At 42.3% G+C, this 25,255-nt stretch overlaps 1 protein-coding gene and 1 long non-coding RNA gene across 3 annotated transcripts; one reads left to right on the forward strand and one right to left on the reverse strand.

The window, feature by feature from the left end:
- Nucleotides 1–1,330: 1,330 nt before the first annotated feature.
- On the reverse strand, nt 1,331–24,776 carry ANXA13 (annexin A13). 2 transcript variants are annotated; one of them, XM_015283107.4, is made up of 12 exons: nt 24,710–24,776; nt 23,649–23,723; nt 12,763–12,841; nt 10,198–10,292; nt 7,877–8,047; nt 7,732–7,765; nt 7,567–7,646; nt 6,293–6,361; nt 6,061–6,162; nt 4,229–4,304; nt 2,798–2,910; nt 1,331–1,665 (listed from the first exon to the last, which is right to left on the reverse strand). In XM_015283107.4, the coding sequence occupies exons 1-12, from the start codon at nt 24,722–24,724 to the stop codon at nt 1,546–1,548; spliced, it is 1,029 nt and encodes a 342-aa protein (XP_015138593.1). In that variant the 5' UTR covers nt 24,725–24,776; the 3' UTR covers nt 1,331–1,545. The 2 variants fall into 2 exon arrangements, with proteins under 2 accessions (XP_015138593.1, NP_001186430.1); NM_001199501.2 differs by lacking the exon at nt 23,649–23,723.
- On the forward strand, nt 1,665–6,630 carry LOC121109913. The gene is made up of 2 exons (XR_005857659.1): nt 1,665–1,831; nt 2,756–6,630. It is a non-coding gene; the product is annotated as an uncharacterized LOC121109913 (long non-coding RNA).
- Nucleotides 24,777–25,255: the final 479 nt, after the last annotated feature.

Here is a 25,255-nt window from a genome sequence, read left to right on the forward strand (position 1 = left end):
CAGCTTATCTTGGACAGAACATACAGCATGACCTCTGAGGTATAAAATATCACCAGGAACACTGGACACCTAAGTAGATTATTCATGTATCCTTTCTATGGTCTCTGGTTACGAGAGACTCATAGCAACAATATCAAGGAGATACACATATCCCATATCCCGCACTACCCCACTTTCTAGGTCTGAAAATTAAAGGCATAAAGTCAAATCCAGAATCATGTGGCTCATTTCAGATTCAGTACCTTCCTCTGATATTTTTAGGTTGCTAGATATATTGTCAAAGGTGGATCAGACCTCTAAAGTGCTGGGACATCCTGTTGCACCTGTGAGATATACAGATCCTAAAGCCTCCCATCTTTCTCACTGTCCATTTACTCTGCCCCCCACCTTTACGGACACTGTAGGTGTCCGAATATTACCACTGTGACATTGATACAAGCAGAGAGAAACAAGTCCAGCTCTTCAGAAATACTGCTTTCAATGGAAAATAGATGACAAAATGCCTCAGAAGATGTGGGTCTGAAGGATCCTTTCATAGTGTGCTGCACTCAGAAGCGGGAAGTGACCAAATGCAGCGAAAAGCTCACAAGCCCATCTTCTTGACCCAGACCCTCCTCCTTCTTTCTTCCTATTTGTCAGACTCTCTCATGTTGTTTTATATCTATATCTTCTGTCCCAAATATAGAATTTCAGGATAATTCAGGATGGAAGGGACCTTGGGTGGTCTCTTGTCCAACCAAAAGCAGGGTGAGCCATGAGATCAAAGCACATTGCTCAAGAGTTTTATCCAGGTGGGTCTCTGAAACCTCCAAGGATGGAGACTGTGAACTGCCTGAGGTCCATGTCTACTGCTGTAGGAGAAGCATGTCCATGATGGATAAATCCCATCTCTTCCACGGACATTTTCCTGTGCCATATCTCAGGTGGTAATGCCAGTGTAGACTGCAATTTCTTATCTCCCCTATGGGATAACTCAGGAGATGAGTAGGCTTGAGAGGGAAACTCACAGACAGGGAAATCATTCCAACCTCCCCTGCTGATAGGAGGATTTTACTGAGGGTCTCACTTAAATCATTAATTCACAACCTACAGGTTGTTTAAAGAGCTGTAATAATGGGCTGAGAAGCAATTACTACCTATTTTCTCTGGGCAGGACTGTGATGGCATGACATTGCACCCCTCACACTGGGGAAAAAACACAGAGAAAGAACAAGGAAAATCTTAAGAACAGCAGTAAGTCTTAAGAAACGCAGGAAGACTACACAGAAGAAATAATGACAGGAAATAAAGATTCTTCCACATATGCAGACATACAGAGGCCAATTTAGTCTTAGTTTTTTAACACGTCTTTATTGCTTAAGGACGTTTGGTGAGATAGCCATAACATAAACCTCATGTCCAGCTTTACTTGGCAATGTGTTTCCCAGCTGGAAAGAAAATAAATTGGTTTTTTTTCTTTGTGCTAATGCCACATTTTTTGGATGCTATTTTGGAAGCTAATCAAGAGGTGGCTGCTCAGCATGCCTCTTCATTCTTGATGGCTTTTTAGTGCAAAATAGCCAGAAGCAACTTTCTGAAGTCCCCAGAGGTGTCAGATCGGACAGCTTCAGTTAACGACTTCTTGTACATTTCCTGGAACTTCCCCTTTATTGCTGGAAGGTCACTCTGAGAAGACACCAAAAGCCTCTTTAGAAGAGTGGGTCATGCTTTGTACCATGTGCCCTGCTCCTACCAGGACCCCTGAGGTCTGATTCAAGGTCCACTGCAGCCAGCAGGAGAAGAGGAGAAAGCAGGAGGTCCAAACACCTTGGAGTTCTTGTTAGGACTTGAGGTAAGCCCATGTGAGATGGTGTGGTGAGGGGAGACTAGCTGTTAAAAGGGGGGCGGGCATGAGTGAGAGCCATGCTGGGGTGGCCAGGGACGCACTCTGTGGTGGCAAGAAGGGAAAGGAGCACTTCCAGGGGTATGTATAAAAGATGGAGTATAAAAGACAGCTTTGTTGGTTTTGTCCCACTCACAGAGGTTATTTTCTGGTTACTATGAGGGGAGAATTAAATGCCTTGTCTCAAGCTTTCTGGTGAAAAGGAACCCACTGCACAGTTCTGATCTTTATTACTGGGGTCTTTAAGTGTTCTCTTGATTGACCTGCATGTTAATGAAAAGACTACATTGGAGACTGATTTCTCACACTGCTGATTATTGAGAAATATGCTCTCCATGTCCATGTGAACAATTCCTCTTCTGCGTCAAGACTGAAACAGCCCTGAGGTTATAATCTCAACAGTTTATAAGGTAGGAAGAATTAAAGACTATATTTAGGATCTCAAATGTCTTTTTCAATGTTGTGCTTTTTAAAATTACAATTATCTCCTTTGGCTCTTTATTTTTCTTCCCTCCTTCCCATCTGCTTTTCCTAGCTGGAATCAGAGAGAATTGGCAACATATATTTATAAGCAATTATTAATTTGAGAACTGCTGCTTTATAATTACTTAACTACGAATTGACTTTTACACATCTTATTGGGCCAGGACCTCTCCACAGGCCATTTTTATCCAGGTACAGTTGACTCTACTATAGGCTTCCTGTATGCTTGCTCATCCTTTCAAAACTAGAAATAGATGCCATACCAAAATTAGCATTGCCTAGGTACAAAAGCAGAGGGTGACCTCTGATGTCATTGGGCTGTATGGGGTTGGCTCAGCACACAATCCACCAGAGCTCACTCTGTACTCTCTAAATTTGTATTTCTCACAGAGCTGATGGTATGATAGTATTGCAGATTGCAGGATACCCTACCTCAGCCCTGGTCACAAGGATGCGAATCAAGGTATCTTCATCAGTCCCAGCTCCTTTCATTGACTCGTGCAGAAGTGTAGCAAAGTAACCTGGACAGTCTTTGGCACAGCTGACTGAAGAATAGTAAGAGACTTCATTACACTTACATATTTACACTTTGTATTACGTCTTCAGTGAGAAGGAAATAAGTAAGGAAGAAATACAGAAAACTCTCTAGTGTTATAATCATGTAGACATATGAACTGGGAGGGTTTTTATTTTATAACTAGCTCCCAGGAGCGAGTCTGGAATCTGAATGGAGTCACACATTTCTCCAGGGGGAAAGTTTATTACACAGATCAACACTGACTCCACTGCTACTCCACAGTGAAAATGAAATGAATGGGGATGAGCATTTGCCCATCTGGAGTTCTCCTTGATGATATATTTACTGTGTCCAGGCCTGGGACACCCGACACAAGAAAAACGTGGAGCCATTGTTATGGGTCCAGAGGAGGCTAAGGAGATGATGAAAGGGCTGGAGCACATCTTTTATGAAGAAAGGTAGAGGGAGCTGGACTTGTTTAGCTTGGAGAAGGTTCTAGGGAGACCTCACTGCAGACTTCTAGTACTTGGGGGGGGAGCTCATAAACAGGAGGGAGACCAACATTTACACAATCTGATAGCGATAGGACAAGGGTGAATAGCTTTAAACTAAAAGAGGTGAGATTTAGGTTCAATCTTAGTAAGAATTTTTTTACTCAGAGGGTGGTGAGGCCCTGGCACAGGCTGATCACAGAAGCTATGGGTGCTCCATCCCTGGAGGTGTTCAAGACCAGGTTGGATGGGGCCCTGGGCAGCCTGAGCTGATGGGAGGCAACCCTGCCCATGGCAGGGAGTTGGGACTGGATGTTCTTTAAAGTTCTTTCAAACACAAGCCATTCTATGATTTTATGACTCTATGATATATTCTTATGGTACTTACTCACCTGCAGCTTAGAGGGGCAAGATCTGGGAGAGCCCAGATCCACACAGATAAAATCAATACCAGTAAGCTAATGAGATCCAGGGTACAGGTGTAAAAACTGGTCACAGTCATCCCCAGTGCTAAATGGCCAATAGGGACCTGTACGTTTTTGCAGTAGCATTGTAGCACACTGCTGATGATGCCCAGGCTGGAAGTTATTCACAATCATGGCCTCAGGGGCATTTTAGAGAGCAAATAATACAGCCATGGGGAGGAGCTGTATCTGGAAAGATTTATTTTTAAAATCAGGGGCTCCACATCACTACTGAAACCTGTCTCTCCTTTTCCTAGCAGATAGGTCAGCTTCAGTTTAGGGCTACCTCAGTAACTGTCACCAGACTGTTCAAAGAACTCCCAAGAACTAATGTCACAGGAGGGTAAGAACTAGAAAAGAAAGGTCTTAATGCTTTTTTTTTTTTTTTTACCAAGAGTGAGATAAGCTTTCTCCAGATCTCCTGATGTTTCACTTTTAATGGATTCTTCTATGTCTTTTCCACACATCTACAAGGACAACAAAACATAGCTATAAGAGTTGCTCCCTGCACACGTCATAGCACTGCCATAAAACCCACCTCATGTTTAGGATCCAATGGCAAAAGCCAAATTCACATCCTTTCAGCTCTTTACAAAGGAGTAATTCATGGACAAATGAAGCTTTTCTCTGGTTTAAGTGCTCACAGATCCACTGGCACCAAGAAAACAGGGCCTACAAGGCCTGGTAAGGCACAGCGGCTAGGAGATGGATAACATCAATCAAGCAGCTGTGCTCATATCAGAGGGCTTCTAGAACAAAGAAGCTTCAGCTTCTTGAGTGACCCCGAGTCTAGGAAAAAGTCTCTGAGTTCCCTCTAATCCTTTTATCAAGGCTCTGGATAGTTTCCACACAAAGAAGATAAATTTTGGAGCTTTACCAGCTCTGTGAAGTTTTGTTACTTATTGTCTTTGGCTTCCCAGGGAAAGTTTACAAGCACTTCAGTTGTTCCCAAGTTTTTGTATTATTCTGTAGAGAAGGGGAAAAAGAGACTGCCACTTCAGAACATAGTTCATTTTGACCTAGTGAATTTTCTGAACCTCAAAGCCTTTTACTTTGCTTTGTTTTGCTATCTGGATGGCTCTGCATGTTTCAAAAATCCAGTGGACTTTAGTTCAGATCTAGGAGAACACAAATACAAGACAGAAATGGGTACCTTGTGAGGTTCTGAAAACCCAGTTTCATATTGATCTGTACTTATCTTTCCAAAAGTGAAGAAGGACTGATGTTTGCATGGCTCTAATCTGGGTCCCCTTCCTCATATACAGACAGACAAGATGTGGTAGATTGGTTTGGGCAATATGATCTTCTTGGCTTTTGGAATCAAAAAGTGAAGGTAGCTTTGAACCCCCAGGGTATGGGCATCTCCGAGGGAGTATCAATTAGTGACTGGTTTTGTTCTGCCAGCAACAAACCAAAAGTTGGATTAAGGTTCAGACATTTTTCCAACTAAGGATTCCTTATTATGATGACATTGAAAGAAGACTGTGACTGAAGGTCTTCTATCTTCAGTGCTTAGGGTCACAGTTTTCTGATGAACTCGGAGTCATCCTAGCGAAGCTTGGGTTTCTGAGCCAGAGGCTGGAGAGGAGCCCTCTCCAAAGAGCAAACATCACTGCTGAGCTTCCACCTAGCTGCTGGGAGAAGAATGTTGCATCTTCCTTTGCTTGAGCTTTCACAGGTCAAATAAACAGCCAAGATTCTGCTTCTTACTTTGTCTTTTGCTTGGGGGTAGAGGAGAGCGCAGCAAAGTACCTGCTGTCTGCTCAGAGGAGGCTGGAGATGCACCTCTGTCCTAAATGAAGGGCTGTGGATGAGTGCAATGGCGAGGATGGGAATAGGCACCCCTAGACACACCAAGGTCTCATGAGTAAGCCAGGGACAGACCCAGCATGCATTCACCCAGCTGTGTGCCACCTCACTGCCCCAGAATGGTCAACCCTCCCGCTGCAGGAACGGGCACACTCATCATCATGCAGCTGTGGGACATCACAACTTTTGTTTGGTTGGATGCTGTGTGGTTTATGAAAGGCAATATCCTCTGCTTAACTGGCAGCCGATACAGCTTTTTCTCTCTGTAAGATCAGGATCCGGTCATACAGAAATAATTTCCAAATTCCTTTTAAAATAGCAAATAAAGGATCACCTTCTCTACACGTCGTTACAGGGTCTGCAAGCTAAACATTACATCCTGTACAACCCACATCACAGAAGGGAATGACTCACCTTTTCGTAGGCCTGAAAAGTTGCTCTCAGCTGACTGTAGCTTCTCTTTGCTAAGACAACATTGAAAGCCAGCTCCTCTGTTCCCCAGCGGCCTTCTCCTGCCTTAGATATTGCATGTTAATTTTTGGATGCACTTGTTTATTGCCACATGCTCAGTGCATTTTGTCACCATCTCATTGCTGAGCAGCACCAGATAATTCTTGTTTTTCTTTCTTTCTGTAGTTTCACTTACTTTATACAGATCTGAGGCATCCTGCTCAGCAAGCTCTGTGTTGACCTGCTGGTTCTCATCTCGGGTTGCCTACAGAAAAGGACATTACAGTGGAAAAAGAGACTCAAGTGCTGGTTAGTTTGTAGTGAAGGGGAAGATGGTCATTTAGTGGCCTTCGCAAACATTTTGGTTGTAGTTTTGCTGCCACCTGCTGACAACTGCTTAGTAATGGGCCACTGTACAGCACAGAATTGAATGGTCCAAGTTTAGCACAGACTTGAGGTGAAGCCTGCACATTAATTATCGCTGTGTACTCCCTGAGAGCTGTGAAATATTCCTCAATAAATTGATATAATGCATGCTCCAAGCATTCACTAGCACTGTTTTTCTTCCTGATTGAAATTATAAACAAATTATCTATGAAAAAGATAGGTGGATAATACACATTTGTGTCTCCTGAACATACACCCAAAGAGGTTGAAGCAGTGCTTTCCAGACGGGTGTACTTAGCAATGGGACTGTTAGGACTTTAAAAGGTATCAAATCTTTTCATTTCCTTGGGCCGTCTGGTCAGACTGTTGCATTCCTACTTGGTATCCTATTCTATTTAGCTATACTGTGTCTTTATAGAAATGTTATTCATTTTTTATTTCATGTAGCTGGTTTAAAAGAAAGCATGTTGTAATGGAAAATACGCTTTCTTTTTGTGAATGGAAAGCTAACATAACAGCAATCTCTTTCTTACTTCTTCTGTATATGTATGAATTGTAAATTGTTCAGTTGAGATTGAAATCAGATGTCACAGGTTTTAGAAAGAATTTAGCGTAATGTAGTCATGATCTTTCGTGGGTTTTCTACCATTCTATCCTGGAGGTTTTCAAGAAGTTGTAGATATGGCACTGAGGGGCATGGTTTAGTGGGCATGCTGGCGACGTGTTGATGGTTGGACTAGATGATCTTAGTGCTCTTTTCCTACCTTAATGATTCTATGATTCTGTGATACCATTACTGTGGTAAAAATAATAATGCCACGCTGACACCTTCACATTATCAGAATTTTTAAAATTCCTTCTGAATGTGCATAATCCCCATTGTTACCTTAAAAAGCTCGCAACTTAGAAAGTTCTTGTCCTGAAGAATGCCTTTAAGAATGTCTTTTGCTTATTATAATTACTTTGTTATTATATTACTTATTACAGTAACCTTATTCTAAATAGCAGCTGGTACTTATCATGATAAAGAAAAGGAAATCTCTCTTCCACGTTGGTGCGTAATAGCAAAGTTCACAGCCTCACCTCCAGCACAGTGACCAATATCTTCCTCAGGGAACCACTTGTGTCACCTTTCACATCAGATTCCAGGTCTTTGGCAAAGACTGTGCAGGAAAAAAACAAATCTGTGAGGGTTCACTCAGTGGTGAAGGCTTCAAATGAAGGTATATGAAGTGCAACACTACTTACGGCGCTTGTATGCCTCCTTTGTGTTTATGATTTCCTAGGGAAATAAGAACATAAATCAACAAGCAAACAAATAGACAAAGCAAGTCAGCTCTCTGCACTGCTACCTAAGGTACATCACATGTAAAATCTACCAGAGTGTCCCAACCTGATTGTTTTGTGTGCAGAGGATCTCAATCAGCAGCGACTCGTCAGTCCCAGCGCCCTTCATGGCCTTGTGAAGCTCTCGGGCCTTATACTCACAGGGAAGGTCCAGCAGAGCCAGCACAGCCTTCTCAAAACTGCCACTCAGGTCTCCTTTCAGGACCTCTTCCAAATCCTGCGAAGGCAGTTGGAAGGGTTAGTGCAAAAGTCCAAGTGGAATTACAGAATTTTGTGATTTCAAAGCTTTTTCTGCACCAAAAAGGGACAAAAATATGAAAAAAAAAATAAGGTATGTGGGGATCTTTTAGCATATTAAATTCCCCCCAAAATACTGAATGATCTTTTTCTCCTGTCTTCAAATATTAGCTGCTCATAGTCCAGTTTGGACTCCTTCTTGTTTGAATACATGTACACCGGTATTTAAAATACCCTACCAGGAGAATTTGCCCTGAAACACAACACAAAAACCTTCTGCTTTGAAAAAGGTGTAACAGAAGGGATCGAACCTCCTCCAAATTCTCTCCCACTTTTGGTTAGAATTGACTTACTGGAAAAAGCAACATGTTTTTTTCCACCAAAAAAAACCCACAAAAAAACCCCACAATGATCCTTTCTGATCTTTTTAATTCAAAAATTAATAAGACCCTGGAGAAGAGCTGGCTAGTGTTCATGTGTCAGCTGAGCACTCGTGTTGAGAATAACATCTACCAATGATTTATTTCAAGCTCTTTCTTCAGCTAACATTTCCTGCAGTCCAGGAAGTATCTGACAGCTTCAGAACAACAGTGAAGAAGGCCAGTTCTACATCTATTGTTCTGAAGTGTGCTGTTGCCCAACCGCAGATGAGCTCCATCCCTTGAGCCAGCAGCTGCCACCAGTGCTGGGCCAGTCCCAGGGCACTGGCGGACCGTGCTTCCTCAGCAGTGTGCAGCTCTGCTCTCCCAAAGATCCAGGGTAGGAAAGGCTGTGACGTACCCACGTCACCGGGATGACCCCTGGAATTTGCCCGTTTCCAATGCCTGTTTTTATTAATGCTCATTAAAGAATGAACTCAGTGGTGTGTGTGCACTCAGAATCATGCTTGCTGTCTGGTTTACTTATGACAGGCTTTCCACTTCAGCACTGCCTGTCTTATTAAAATTGATTAAATATTGAAGAGCAAGCAGACCTTAAGAAAATAGTGATTTAATAATAAGCTCTAAAGGATACAGTTGTTTACCTAAAAAATACAGTGGAACCTTTTATTTTCCTTACAAGCCAAATCATAAAGGCAGTGTTTGTGTCCTCCCCCAGAAACCAAGCGCCCTTGGAGATTTCTCGTTTTTTCAATGTGTGGTCTATCTCATCATGAGCATAAATCAATATTAAATCTATTTGACTCACAAAAAATCTAATGATGTAAGACCAGAAAGTTCCTCTGGATTTGTACCTGGTCTAAGAGGGATTTCAATCTGAAATTTCCCTGTTACTTTAATTGCATTTGTCTTGCAATTAATTGCAATTGCCTTGGTTTGGGGTTTCTTTCTTTCTTTCTTTCTTTTTTTTTTTCTGAATGCACTGAAGATGAACACAAGCTGAGATACAGAGTCATAGAATTATTAAGGTTGGAAAGACCACTAAAAGATCATAGAATTATAGAATCATAGAATGACTTGGGTTGAAAGGGACCTCAAGGATCATGAAACTCCAACACCGTTGCAGCAGGCAGGGCCGCCAATCTCCACATTTAATACTAGACCAGGCTGCCCAGGGCCCCCTCCAACCTTGAACACCTCCAGGGACGGGGCATCCACAACCTCTCTGGACAGCCTGTTCTAGCACCTCAGCACTCTCTTGGTAAAGAACTTCTCCCTGACATCCAACCTAAATCTTCCCTCTTTCAACTTAAGACCATTTCCCCTTGTCCTTGTCCTAGTCATCTAGTCCAACCATCAACCCATCACCACCATGCCCACTAAGCCATGTCCCTCAGGGCCACATCTCCATGTTCCTTGACCGCCTCCAGGAACAGTGACTGCACCACCTCTCTGGGCAGCCTGTGCCAGTATCTCACCACTCTTTTTGAGAAAATACTTGATTTTGGTTATGAATTATTTTCTAGCTGTCCCAACATTGAATAAAATATCTGATCTGGCTAAGGCTGAATTAAAAAAACATTCTGAATCCTAATGTTATTAGTATAACAGTATTTTGGGAGCTAAAAAAATTGCTGAATCAGAAACCTTCAATCTACTGGGCCCTTGGTATCTCAAAAGCAGAGGTATGTGAGCTCCATTTCCAGCATGCATGCTGCTCAAAAGAGAGAGGCCATTTATTCTGAAATACCTTGCCATAGAGAGCTTTGTACTTCTGTTTAATTTGTTGTCTCTGCTCTGATGTTCGACTTGACAAGACTTCAATAATTTTTTTTTCATCAGTTCCTGAAAAAGAAGGTTGTACATAGACAGGGTTTAATCAAGGATCCAATGCAGAGGACTGAATGCTTTCCTCTCTAAAGAGAAACAAATCAATATACATACATCTGCTCGGGCAAACTTTGGGATTTATACCATCTGAGATTCTTCTGAGAATATATTTATCTGTAGTCAGCTACAATGTTCAGAACATAAAATAAAAAATCACTGCCTTATGCTGCTTATATGTTATCAGAGGATCTGAGCTTCCTGTTTCTGATCAGGGTTCTGAAGCACCAGTGCCCATGGACTGATGTCCATGTTTTGAGTGGCAGTTGATGTTGAAGCAGTCCCTGCCCCTATTTTCTACCCCTGCAATGCTTTTCAGTTGTGGCAACAGCACAGGGTGAGTTGCTGGGTAGGTGAGGATGCGTTCAAATCAGTCTCGTTTACTCACTACCTTAATGGTGGCCTGTACAAAACAGGTTATCCTCTTTGCTAGATGAAGTCAGAAAGAGGAGAGGGAATTAGTTTTCACGGTCTGAATCTCTCTGCTGATATTGTTTTATTTGGCAAAAATAAGTGGGAGAATGCAGCCACTGGGAAGTCCCGATGATGGGCACCACAGGGGCTGTTTCTCTGGGGAGCCCACAGGGGAACTGACCACACAATGTCCTGCCATGGGAAAGTCCTGAGGAAGCTTTGACCTGTAAGTTACGCAACAGATAGATGCTTGCTAAAGGCAGTGACCTTGTTCTTGCACTTTTCTTGCCCTAAGCCAATATAAACAGATGTTTGCTCTAAACAAGGCAGCTGGAAGGCATCAGTCGATGTTTGTGGCTAATGGGACAGAACTACAGCAGTGCTATTTGGATGCCTGAGTGACACAACAGAGCAGCTATTGCATTAGCCTGTGTCCTGGTGCACTTCCATCTGTGGGGCCAATGACTTGCCTCAGGCATTTACTCAAGACAGGTATTGAAATGAATGTCTGGCTGGAGAGACCTCTGGCCCTTACTGAGGTGGGCATTGCCACAGTGTCCATAGCATATAAAGGGTTTAAATGGCAGATGGTATGCACCAAGCCTTAGGCCAGGTCTGCTGATGCATGTGTGTCATGCTGGTAGACCTGGCCCCATCGTCTTCTTTTCAGTTTGTTGCTTCCATCTACTGGGCTTTGTTTTGTGCCTCATTGCAGGATCTCAGGAGCAGAGTGTTTCAGAGAAACTACCAGTATGGATGATAAAAATACAAACATTACTAGCATTCAGCAGCAGCTGATGTATTTTCATCCTTGAAGATCACCGCTGGGTACATCCAGGACAAGTTTAGGGCATCTTGTCCAGTTTTTCATGCTTGGAACCAAGACGGTAGTCAAGGTCCAATTTTAGAAGGGACAGCATCTCTATTTGACAACGTGGAGTTAAACACTTAGTGGGAGAGTCCTCTGGGACTGTCTCGAGGGGGGTAAATTGACAGGACAAGATTTCCTAAAATTCAAGTACTTTACTATTCAATCCTGAATGTTAGTGCTATACTAGGAAGAAAGGCTTAAACATGTTTTCTGTGCAAATGCCTAGTGTCTATAATAACTTAACACTCTCACCTGCTGCTTGGCTGTCCTTCCTCTGCTGGACTTCAGCACCTCCATGGATCTGAGGATCCCATGGACACTGTGCATTCCTCATTCACAGTGGTGCACAGTCAATCATCTTAACACTACCATAGGAAACGGTGGGAGCCAATACATTTGGTTAAAAATGACTGAAGCAGGCTGACTGCTGACCATATTTGTATGGGAACTGTTGAATCACGGCCTGAACCTCTGATTGACCACCTGAGGCGAGCGCTGAGTCAGCTGCAGGGGCACAGGTGAACACAATTTCACCTGAGTGACCAGAAGGGGTAGAGCCAGGCTCCATCCCTCCTAGACCCCATTTAAGGGCTGACTCCGAAGGAGGAAGGATCTCTATCTGGAGATCACTCCTCTTGGGGCCCTTCTGTGAGCCCAGGACGCAAGTAAGATCTTTATTTTGTTACTCTTTTGTAACATGATAATATCTCCGGTCTAATACCTGTTTGCCATACAATATTTCTTTCAGCCGTAGTTGGCTCTGATGAGTATATGGAGGTGGCCATATTTTTGGCTGGTCCCTGGGAAAGGATATATTGCCATGCCCTTAATCTGGCCTTACTGGCTGGACTCCATGAATGTCATATTGTGTTGACAGCTTTGTGGTCCTGCCACATCAGCAAATAACAAGTTTAGCCTGATCCTCTGGAGTCAAGCAGTTAACAAAACAGATCCTACCAGTCTTTGAGGAACAAGCTGGCTGCCTTTCTCATTTACCTTAACTCCATGTGTGTGCATGCTCTTTGAGTCAGTGACAGAAAGCATAAAGATCAACTGAAAATGGTTTAAACGCTGTTCTTGAATACAGATATGCTCTTTATAATCTTGAATTGCCCTTTACACATAAACAGAGAGCTTTCTTACCTGCTCCTTTGCAGGCACTGTGTAATTTCTTGGCATCTCGCTCTGCATCAAACCCATGATGACGGCGTTTGTCGGTTGACTGGGAAAACAGAGACACAACGGACACATGGGAAATGACTTTGCATTATTCCCTCTGAATCACAGAATTCTGGGCCAGGATCTTGCCTGATCTTTAGTCATACCCTCTAAATTGTGAAGTTCAGATTGGGCTTTGCTGAAATGCTCTGTCTATCACAAGGTCTCCTGGAATTGGAGCAAAAATAGCTGTTTCCACATGACACGTGATGCTGATCCTATGCAACTTTGCTCTGACATTTCAGGCTTGTTCAAATAATCTGAATGTAGTAACTTTATATTGGACAACTTCATGTCAGATCAAATACTGTTTGTTTGTACCACATTAACAACAGGCCAATATAAGTGACTTATCAGATGCACGCAGAACCCTGCACATATTTAACTGTTAGAAGCTGACAGTTTCTATGGATTGAATAAAAATGGGTCCTGCATACCTTTCTTGAATGGATGTCCTTACACAAAGTTAATGAAGATATACAACGTCATAAAGATGGTGGTTGTATATGTGTGTGTACAGTACATATGGTTACTTTGAGCTAGATCTATCAGGAATAATAACTCAAAGTCCACCACTACAGCAGCAGTTTATAGCCTGACATATAAATGTAAACAGAAAACCATGCTGATTTGTACTGATTTGAACCAGAGGGGCTGCAGTTCTGGTAGTCCCCTGCTCTGCTATTTCTCAGACAAAGGTAGAAGTATCTGGGAGCAGGCCAGCAACATTTTCAGCCCCTGTAATATCATGAATCAGATAATTTAAATGCCTAAGAACTTGAATAATACTGGAAAATAGCTCCTAGGCTCCTAAATCAATTTGAACTATATGCATGCCATCTGCTCTGGGTGTCTAAGTGTGCACTATAAGTGCTTTGGTATTTCCATTCAAATAGCAGCAGGTTGATCTGGCAGTTTGTTTTGTAGGGCTGCCAGGCACTCTCCACTGCTGTTACTGAAGGGTGATGGCACCCAAAGGCAAAGCACTCTGCTCTCCATTAGGGACAGTTATGGGTGAGGACACCCTGAGACATGGCACTCTGCTCCTAAGCCCTTCCAAAAATGCCACTCAGTAGAAGAGCTACATGGCTATGCTGTCTCCTTGCCCTAGAGGAGAGCACAGGGCAGAGATTACTCCTGAAAAATGTCACAGACGAGGTCACTCTGTCGGCCTGAAGACAATTTACCATATGGACTTTGAACATGCACTGCCATGTATTGGTATAGCCTGTTGGTATTCCTCCGAAGTTTCACACTCTGCACTACCAGTTCTGGTGGAAGAGAGATAGCTCTGCAGTAAGTCACCCTCTATAAAAAGACGAAGGGCCTTATCTCAAGGATAAACTCTAAATACAGTCCCTGTGCTACCTTCCCTTTGTAATAGACTAAACACCGTTTAAGTACCTTGGCTTTTCCAATGCAGGCAATGGCTAGGATACAACTTACTGCTAATGAGAGTGGCTGTAACACAGCTTCCTCATTCAAAGTACCTTGTTGAAAGTTATTTCAACATCAATTATTAAGGTACAGAATCAATGCAAAAGGTTCTCAGACTTATGGCACTGCAGCCTCACAAGGTAACACCTTCACCAGCCCGTTGTTGCTGCTTGTGAATGTGCACCCTGCTGTATGCTCCCAATGGTTAGCAAAGCACGTACAAGCTTTCCCAAACCTTTCCAGTGAGGTGGAATTAGATGCATATAAATAATATTTTCTAGTGGGAGATTTTATCTAATGGTCTTCCAGCTTCTCAAGAACCTTGTTGAAAATGAAAGGGAAAAGCACAGTGTTAGAAAACAAGCAAACAAACAAAAAAAAAACCAGAATCCACCATCTGTCCAAAACAAATCACATTAATTGTTTTCCTATTTTTCTACAGTTCACAGGGCAGTTATGCTGCTTCTTGCATGGAATCACAACTCTAATTTATTTCTCCTTTTCCAGTGGTCATGTTACACCTTCATTTTCCTTTCTACCTTGGTGACAGACAGACTCATCAGAATAAAGTTCAACTTTATTCTCTGCAACCCCAAAACAAACAGCAGAGGCTCACCAGCCTCAGGGATTAGTTTTGGGGAGCAGAATAAAGGTATCCCACAAAACAACAGAAATCCATGCTGGACGTACAGCCCATCAGTTGAGTGTGCCCTGCAGAGAGGCGTCCTCTCTCCCTAACACCAAATTGATAATGCAAAGCATTTCAGCACTTCAGTCCATACTTGACATAGGTTTGTTAGGGTTGTCAGAGTTCCTCCTATGCTTGGTAGTCACTGATAATTTCTTCCATTTGTATTATGCATTCTGGAGCAATACCAATGGGCACTGCAAGCTGGTTTGCTACTGTATGCCCCGATGGTTTTTGTGCTGTAGTCAGACTATAGCTAGTCCCTAACCCCTACGTGCCACTTGTTGGTGTAGCTGTTGGGTGTGTGTAGCACAGTTGCTACAGGTAGGAGAATGGTAGCACCATCGACTGAAATGACACAGTAGATTTATGAAAAATCATAAAGGCATAAAGAGAAGTATTTATTTGCAAGGGTAAAGTGTGATGAAGGGAAGGAAGACCAGTTTCTCAGTGATGTTCAGGATATGTTTGTTTTAAAGCACTACAAGAATGAGCTGTGTTGAAGCCACCGTCTTCAAATAAACTACTGTCAAACGTTAACTGATGACTCTGAGGCTATCACTTGTGTAGTACTGTGAGTAACACTAGCATTAAAGCTTTGTAGATTGGAAAGCTGATACACTGGGTAGGAAACTGTCAAGGTCAATTCCTGAGTCACTCAGAACACCCTGGTTAAATCTTGCTGTCTGCTGGGTCTCACCCACTGGCACGGCCCTCCCAGACAAAGGAGTTAGAGCTGTTCCAGACCTGGGCTTCCTCCTGCCCTGCAGAACAACGGGTGCATTCTCTTGAAGAGTTAAACGATGCTTCATAAAATTTGTGACTCTGTATGCATTTTTCTTTGAAAAATATGGGTAGAGTCACTTTAATATAGGTCTTGTTTTAGAATTTAAGCTCTCAGATTAGATTTGATTGGCAATGTCTTGCAAGTGTTGGTGCTGCAACTGTTCTAAAATAACCACTTTTAACATGTAAAGCATTCCAAGTCATTTTTCCTGCTGTAAATAACTTACTTTAAGGAGATCATAGAATCATAGAATGGCCTGGGTTGAAAAGGACCACAATGATCATCTAGTTTCAACCCCCCTTCTATGTGCAGGGTAGCCAACCACCAGACCAGGCTGCCCAGAGCCACATCCAGCCTGGCCTTGAATGCCTCCAAGGGATGGGGCATCCACAACCTCCTTGGGCAACCTGTTCCAGTGCATCACCACCCTCTGGGTGAAAAACTTCCTCCTAATATCTAACCTAAACTTCCCCGGTCTCCATTTAAAACCATTCCCCCTTGTCCTATCACTATCCGCCCTCATAAATAGCCATTCCCCCTCCTGTTTCTATGCTCCCTTCGAGTATTGAAAGGCCGCAATGAGGTCTCCCCGGAGCCTTCTCCTCTCCAAGGTAAACAAGCCCAGTTCCCTCAACTTTCTTCATAGGAGAGGTGCTCCAGCCCTCTGATTACTTTAGTGGCCCTCCTCTGGACCTACTCCCAAAGCTCCACATCCTTCTTGTGCTGGGGGCCCCAGGCCTGGACGCAGTATTCCGGATGGGGTCTCACAAGAGCTGAGTAGAGGGGACAAGTTTATAGCTGAAGATGGTCCACAATGCTTAGAGAAGCACATGGAGACTTTTCTTGATGCCATCACATGGAGGAACCCTTATGGTACACAAATACATAGTACAATTGCAGAGATGTTGTAGTATATTGTGGAGATTTCTGAAGACAACAGCTAATAGCTTCCAGGAGGTAAAGACAATACATATATGTAAACTGCTAAACTGTCAGAAGACAAGAACAGAAGGAATGCTGCCATGAGCATGCACGCAGGTAGTTTCCTGTATTGCAAAAGAGAGACAAAGTACTCTACCTGAAAACAGCTGATAAAATATCTGAGCAACCAGTGGTATTTTTCCGCCCCCAACCACTTAAGCAGATGCACAACCATGCTTGGAGTAGAGGTTTATGGAAGAGTAATGTCAAAACAACAGAAAGGGTGGCTGCAAGGGATGCTGCTGACCATACTCTTCCCCTGCAACTTGAACACGGATCGATGCAAAGTCGTGCACGGATAAATGCAGACAGACCCCAGAGGCAAATCACTAGGAAGAGCCAGCAGGAATGAGGCTGCTGCTCAGCATAAGTGAGATACAGATAGAATTGCTGCGGGTAGAGCTCTAACACGGGCTGGATTGACTCAGAGATGCTGAGATTTTTGCCAGCTCCACTGAAGTGATTTATTCAGCAGAGGTCTTATTTCAAGATTGTCTTTGGTTGCTCTTTGGCTTAACAAAGATAAAAATTAAATCTAAAATGAGAGCCTGCAGAAAGGGCAGACTGACCCAGCCAGGCTCTTTGCAGCATTGACTACTGCACATGAATGTGGTCTGGAATAAAATGTAGGGCAGTATTCAGTTGTTGGTTTCTGGTGCCATTAGAGATGCCTCGGGGCAAGCTCAATGCCAGCTGGAAATGTGTAGGCTGCTGTGTGACCTGCACCTGCAACTTGTTACAGATGGGTCTGAGGGCATCTGCAGTGGATACTGGAAATTGGTACAAAATCAAGGCCCAGTTAATTTACTGGTTTTGTTACTCTTCCCATGCAATAAATTACAATCACAAAAATGCATTGGAGAGAACCAAGAATTAAACAAGAATTACATAAACCGGTTCCACATGGAGTGATATGAACTTCCCTTGCTACCCAAGTCTTGTTTCCCACAGACTCCCATCTGGCTTCAAACTGGTTTCAGTGCTTATCCTGCAACTTCTGTGATCAGCGCAGGAACATCACCATAAGGATTCTCTGATATCTGCCACAGGTTGAGGTCACACATCAGTCTTTTACTAAAGGAATTTCTAACACAGTCTCTCTCTTCTTTTGCTTTTCATGAAGCAAAACAGGTACCCAACAGCTTTGAGACTAAAACCCTGCTGGTAAATTTAGCTAAAAAACTTCCAATAGGTACAAATGTTTTTAGCTAGGTGTCCTGGTTTTGGCTGGAATAGAGTTGATTTTATTCCCAGCAGCCTGGATAGAGCCATGGTATGAATTTTTGATCAGCGTAGCACTGATCCATTAGCTGAGCAGCACTAACACACACACAAGGACTTTTCTGCTTCTCATGCAGCCCTCCCAGTGAGGAGGCTGGGAGGAGACACAGCCAGCACAGCTGACTCCAACCATATTCCACACCATCTGACATCATGATCAGCAATAAATCTGGGGAGAATTTGTCAGGGGTTGCCATCTGAGGAGTGGCTGGGCATAGGTCAGCTGGTGGTGAATTGCCTTTTGTATCACTTGTTTCTCATTTTGTTTTGTTCCCAACCTTCCCCCCACCTTTTTATTTTTAAATCTAAGCCCATGAAAATTCTCACTTTTGACTTTCTTATTCTCTCCTCCCATCTTGCGGAGGGTGAGCAAGTGTCCGTGTGGGGCTGAGCCAGGGCTGGTCCCAGCACTGAGGAATACACACAGATACATTCAGACACTGCAGTATCCTGCACCCTGCTCCTTCAGGAAGCCAGGCCTAATGGGAACGTCAAGAAAACAAACAGCTAAGCCAAAACAGTGGTAAACCTAACACAAATCGGAAACTGTGGTCCTTGTTGATTTCTCAGTTCTCACAACACACAGTCCCTGATCCATCAGCTCCAGCAGCTTTGCAGAGCCCCATCTCCAACCAACTAGCAGCTCTCCTCCAGCTCTGCACCGTGAGATATCTCAGAACTGGTTTGGGTAGAGCTTGCTGCAGTGGGTAAGTTAGTTGGCATGTCAAGGTCTCTTCCAATCCCATGCTCTATGAATTTGTTTTCCTCTTTTTTGTGCCTACCAAGATGCGTCCCAAAGCATTTAGTCACCTTGTTAGCATGGTAAGCAACAGGACTGGGGTGTTTATTAGTTAAGCTGTATCTAATATCTTATGACCACGGAAGATAGCTTTTAGCAAATCACCACTTGCACGATAAATGTTTTATCAACACATATGTACTTAAGATTAATTATTTATCTTGGCAGAAGCTTTTAATGAGCTATAACGCAATTGGAATCTGAGGTTAACTAGATTAACACACTGAGAGAAAAAATGATGTGTTGTCTTAGATCTTATGGTTGTGGTCGTCCACTATACCCCCATTACCAGCAGCGCCTCCTGTGAACATCTGAAAGGGCAGTTTTAGTGACAAATGGCCCAATTCTCATCATTCGTTTCCAACCTCTTCCTTGTGTTAAGAATAAAACACAAGAATGAATATGGCAGTAGGCTGAGGTGTTCGGTTCTGATCTACCTAAAAAGAGAGACTGAAAACATGATGCTGTGTTTCTGGTCAGAAATATTCTTTCAACGTAGTGTAGTGTAGCGCTACCTCAGACTGCATGGGACCGGGTGAATTTTTGGATTGCAGCAGAAGCAATGAGTGTAACAGGAATCGTCACAGCCTCTGCTCAGAAAGCTCCAGACCATTGTTCAGAAAGGGCATAAAACCCATGTCACCTCAGTGTGTAGGTACTTCTGTTAGAAAAACCCATGAATACTAGGATTGTTCGATATGGTGGGGAAAAAAACCCAATGAACAGAGATGACTTACTAGGAGTCAAGGTTGAGCCTTATCTAATTGTGAAACGCTGTTCATGGGTGAAGATACTTAGTCATTACTGCATGGTTGTTTCCCCATCTCTTATTATCCTATCAGTGTGAGACGGTATGCTGCAAGGTCTTCAGTAAAATTCAAATAATTGGGCTCCATTACTCAGGTAGGAATTAATGTGAACAGCAACAGTTTTAACACAGAGGTCAGAGTAGATGGGAGCTATTATTTAAAAACAAACACAAGTCAACAGCTGTGGCATGTTGGCAACGGGGCAGTATCAACAAGCACCGGGGTTTGTGCTGTGGTAATAAAAAGGTAGGGCTGATAACATCTGTAATAATAGGAAAGGCTCCTGCTGGTGCAGGGTGGCTGCTCTGGGTCCCCATTTTGGATATTTCTGTGTGGCAGTACTGGCCAAAGGGATCTGTTTTTAGAGAACGTAAAGAGATCAAGCACAGGGAAGGATGCGCTTAGACAAACCGTATGCATGGCAACCTCAGGACCACGTGTCCTTTTGACCACCACCTTTCTTCCTGTGCTGTTTCACAATGCACACCTGTCATTTTTGTTTGTTTGAGCAATTTTCTCAGCCAACCACAATCTATAACTGGAAAATTGCCATCTGCTTTCCTGACTGCTTAGAGAAAAGCACCTTTGCCATTTGCCACCTGCTAGGCAGGCTGCCCCTCTCAAAATCCTTATGTCTGTTTTAGGTTTAGCAGCTGTATGACAGTAACACGCACCCAGCCTAGCTTTCTGCTGAAGTTTGCTGCTATCAGCAACCAAACAGTTCCAATATGAAGTATATGTTGGACAACACAATGCACGTAAGTCACGTAGACAGGGCTTCCTTACTCAACAGCCTTTGTAATGACTCAGTTACTCCCTTCCAAATCAAGGGGTGCAAATAATTTTATTTTCTACATCTGAGACTAAAGATGCACTGATAACAAGATCCTAATAGAATTAGTTGCATTTGCTTTTTCCTGCTATAAACAATTGGCAACAGTGATGCCAACTGGACAGCTAATTAAATGGCAAAGTAAAACACTTCACCTCCTACAGCATTTCTCCTGTTTCTAAGCAGTTGTTAATACATCACCTCAAACATGCTTATGGCTATCTTTCTTATTAACTTGATATAATCATCCTCATCACCAAATGACAAGTGAATCCATAATTAAGAGGAGAAAATTATGTTTTGGTGAGTTTCTCTTACAGCTAAATTTTGCACCGTCTGGTTTTAATGTGCCCAAACCCACTTGGATCTACTTGGTGGAACTCCTTAAAGCAGATTACTTTTAATATCAGGGATAGTTTCCTGAGTACCACATAGAGAGAATATGAAAGTCACAGAACTGCGGCTATTCTTCTTAGAGACTTCAATTTATCTGCTTCAATGCAAACATCATTGTACGTAAGATGTGCCAGAGCATGAATTGGGCTCCACATTACTTTCTTTGAAGACTCATCTTCAAAACAGAAACCACAGAAGTGGCTAACAAATAGCTTTACTTGCCTAGAGGAAATCTGGGATTCCAAGTCTAGGATAATTTTCCAGTGTGTTAAGGATAGAGTTGTCTGCTTTTATCTCACTGACCATAATGCCCGGCTGGAAAACTTTGTATGTTGGGCCGTTATACGGCTAATGGTAACTAAAATGACTGGAACTGCCAAATCCTGCCTGTTTTTCAGCTGAGATCCCAAACCTCTGACTTGCGTACATGACTCCTACAGATGTAGCTCAAGCATTCTTACGTCTCATTAAAAATTCTTCACTCTTCCCATTACCTCAGCTGAAACTTGTGATGAGTTCTGGTAATTGACAGATCTGAACTTAACTATTCTGTACGCCAGCAAAAAAGCTAGCATCACTTAAGTGCATATTTAAGTATTGGTATACTTAAGCATACCGACACAGGACTGCAATACATGGATGTAATCTTTGGGAACATCATATTGACCCATTTGCACAGTCAAAATCTGAAATTTTTAAAAACAAAAGAACTGGAGGGAGGTAGCATCCCAAAAGGGAAACCCCAAGACTGAATGCATCTGTCCTTGGCCCTCTGCAAGATGCATTATTTAAACACCATCTACATATTCATAGATCCATACAAAGGAAATGAATATGCAAACATTGCGTGTTGGGTGTCTGACAAACCAACTGCATCTACCAAACCTGGAGGTTTCTTTGTCTAACTGCCCTCCACCTCGCAGGGTGGAGGAAGTCTCAAGGGTGCCCTCAAGTTGGCTGACTCCCGCAGGGCAGTAATCATAGTTAGCAACACAGCTAGACTAATTTTACTGTTTAGTACGGACAGAACTTGGTAGAGTATACTAAAAATTTGTATGAAGAAAAGTGCTAGAGTCTGGATATTTTTAGTTTTTGTACATTTTAACAAAACTAATAACCCTTTGATACCCCAGTGAGCTTTGTTTTGTTTTCTTGATTTGCCACAAATAAATCATTAATTTTTTTTATGGGTATATGCTTGTTAACACCTGTATCAGCTGCATTTACAGGACCTCAGACCTAAAAGGAGCAGCAAATGTTCTGGATAAATGGGGACCATGGAAACAAAAAGAATTTGCCGTGGTTCTCTGCCAGTGTTGTATGAAGGTATTTCTGTCTTCTGCTGACTGTGGGCTTATGGCCAGAGAATGAACAAGAATCTACTGACACTGAACACCAGTCTGCCGGGGGAAACAACAAATAGCTTTTGTTGAGCTTTGCAGTGAGATGATAAAAGTACACTGCAGTTAGTAGTGCTTGTACTAATGAGGTACTTCAATCCTTGTAAGCAACACAAAGGCCCTTGCAATGTTTGTGAGCTGGTTCCCAAAGGATCCATCAGGTGGAGGTGCTCTCAAGGTTATACTTACGTTTTTACCTTCAAGTTCTCTAACCATCTGGCCCACCTCCTGCCACCTCCTTCTTATGCTAGTAGTGTCCTGCCTGACAGGAGGTTTGGGTTGCTTTACAATGGGAAGATGAAACTCAAGGGACTTTCAGAGAATTGCAAAAAATGGCTTAAATTAGTAACAGAACATTAGTCCATCCCTCAGATTAGTTCGAGAACAACAGAATAATGCATACAGGGCCTTGGATTACTTAGTGACAGAAATTAAAAAAAAAACAGTTAAACAATTTCACAAATGTTAAAATCGATCAAAGTTTCCAAGCCATCGTAACATGAAAACCATTGCTGCTATTCCCCAAATGCTCCCCAAAGCACTTTGCTTACAGCAGAGAAGCCACTCAAATTTTCACATGGATTGATTCCACTTGGAGTGATTTTGAAGAAGAGCAGAAGGACAGATAAGCTTAAAGAAGCAAGAATGTAAATGGAGAAAATAAGTTTAAGTGACTTTAAATCTCTAGGGATGAGCTGTTCAGAACTTTGGTTGATTGTAGGAGTCTGGACTGAGCTTAGACAGTGAGAAGCATGTGGAAGCGTGCAGATTTGGAGCTCTAACGTTGCGTCAGGTGCAGCTCAATCAGAAGCTCATATTCTAACTGAAAGCTGCTTCTAAGAAGTGGTTGGATTTTTTTGTTGAAAGCATATTTTTCAGTAATGTTTGTTACTTGTGTTCAAATTAGCATGCTTAGGAAGATACTAATTTTGATGAAAGCTTCATTTTAAATATCATACACTCTGATACAGCTGAAAGGTCTGATTTTAACTTCCAAGCAATGATATCTTTGCTTTCCTACAAGCATTGTTCCTTTGAACAATGCTTAGTTTTCAGTGAAAATTTAATCTGACAGTAACATTTTCCATTTTTAAGTTTTAAACTACAAATCCATCCCATTGGAACAAAATACGTCAGCTGACGGTGATGATTCAATTACTTCTTGCAAAATTTGAGTTAGCCAAAGAAATTTCCCTTTTTGAATTTCAAGGGGGACAAAATTTTGTATTCAATTCACTATTCAACAGAATGAAACAACCCAGCTTTACTAGTGCTGATCTTGATCACAGAAGAGGAGCTGCCTTTGTGCACTGCAGTGCCTCCCAAAGCCACCATAAACCGCTGCAATGTGTGCTGTGACACCACAGTGCCCCTTTCATCCTTCGTGAAAAGAGAGCTTACTGGCTTATCTGTTGACAAACTTGTTGTCCCTACGGTTGGTTCCCGTTTATCCTCTGGGAGGTTGTAAGACTTGCTCTGGAGGTTTAAAAAACACAATACGTAAGACACTCATGAACCTATGGTTGCAAAGTAAGAGCTGAGAACCTCTATTAAGAACTGAATGTTTTCAGGCTGTTCCAGATGTGGTTCTTTGATATAGCTGCAGGTACTTCTCCAAGACAACCTGTAATTTCATGGGGACAAATGACGAGGAGGCAAGAAACAGGATGCCTTCTATTGATACATACTGTTAAACAGCAGATGTGGGGCAATCAAAGAGATTGACGCACAGCTAAATAAATTGTAGTTCATCCATGAAATTTTAAGTGGAGCTGAAACCCTCCCAGCTTCATCAGTACAAGCTACTTCATTTTCAGAAGTGCTGATCATTCACCGCTTCCATCCAAACACACAGCTATCATTCAGGCTGTTTTGAGATTAAATGTAATTATGCAGACTTAGATATTCACTATTAGGTACCAAAACATTGGCCAAAATTGTCTCAGCCTCATATGATATGATTCAGTGTAGTAACCTGGATTTTCGTCAGAACTGTCTGCAAGCATCAAACTTTGAGATTACTCCTGTCTCTACTATTCAGTGATAAAATTGGCTGAATTTGGCCTCTGGAATGGAAAGCTTTTCATAGATCTTTAAGGAAATTGTAGGGAAGTGTTTAGAAGGTTCCAACACAAATTTGCTAATCTAACTCAATTTAGATGTCTCATGACATCCTATGCATCACTTCTTTTCCTTAAAGTGTTTCCCTTTTTAACAATGCCATTAGCAGTGTTAAAACAAGCAGAACCCGTGTGTTACTGCAATCATTTCATAATTCACATATTGCAAAGAAGTGGATGTTACCAGTTATATACGTATAATTTTTCCACCCACACTTTAAGTAGACTTTGAATTTAAATCTTCATTTACAGCTGTATTAATGCAATTTAAAGCAAAAGGGGACAAAAAAAAACCCAGGAAATTCTTGTACTCTTGACTATCCAAATTAAAGAATTACTTACATGTGAACCGCCCATTTTTGCTTAGCCTGAGTGTGGAGGATACAATCCTTCTGCTCTTCAATAAAACAAGCATTCAGATGAAATAGTCAACTTTTCATAGAGTTGCTAAGTTCTACCCAGCCCTGGGTTAATCAATAACTTTGGACTTATTTAAATTCTAGTCATTTCAAGGTGGGGTGTATTCATCATCACACGGTGGCTTTATTATCCCTGCAATCTAATAGCACATCCTGTTGGGTCATGGAGTTGGCTGGTTTTGCCAGAGAAAATAAGGATTTCATAATATGAGCCCTAAGGTTATACATACAACCTTACATCTAATTGTTATTACAATGATTTAAAACACTTAACTACAGTAGTGCCTAACATAAAATTTCCAATCATTTTAGAAGGAAGGATGCCTGTTTTGAAAAGTTAATATTTGATCTTATGGGACTTAGTGGTATTTAATATGTCATTGAAGACTCACAGCTCCCACAGAACATGTCAAACAGAATCTCACAGCGCTAGGTTTATGTGGCAAGGTTTTGGCAGTAGGGAGAAGGG

The sequence above is a fragment of the Gallus gallus genome, chromosome 2, assembly GCF_016699485.2.
Source record: "Gallus gallus isolate bGalGal1 chromosome 2, bGalGal1.mat.broiler.GRCg7b, whole genome shotgun sequence".
Taxonomy (NCBI): domain Eukaryota; kingdom Metazoa; phylum Chordata; class Aves; order Galliformes; family Phasianidae; genus Gallus; species Gallus gallus.

What these genes read in the sequence shown, in the direction of transcription:
- ANXA13 (XM_015283107.4), bottom strand. An exon ending in ACAAAGCTCTCTATGGCAAG is followed by an intron (nt 8,048 to 10,197) that starts GTATTTCAGAAT and finishes CTGCCTTCGCAG; the next exon opens with GATTTGGAAGAGGTCCTGAA. An exon ending in TCTGCACACAAAACAATCAG is followed by an intron (nt 7,766 to 7,876) that starts GTTGGGACACTC and finishes TTATTTCCCTAG; the next exon opens with GAAATCATAAACACAAAGGA.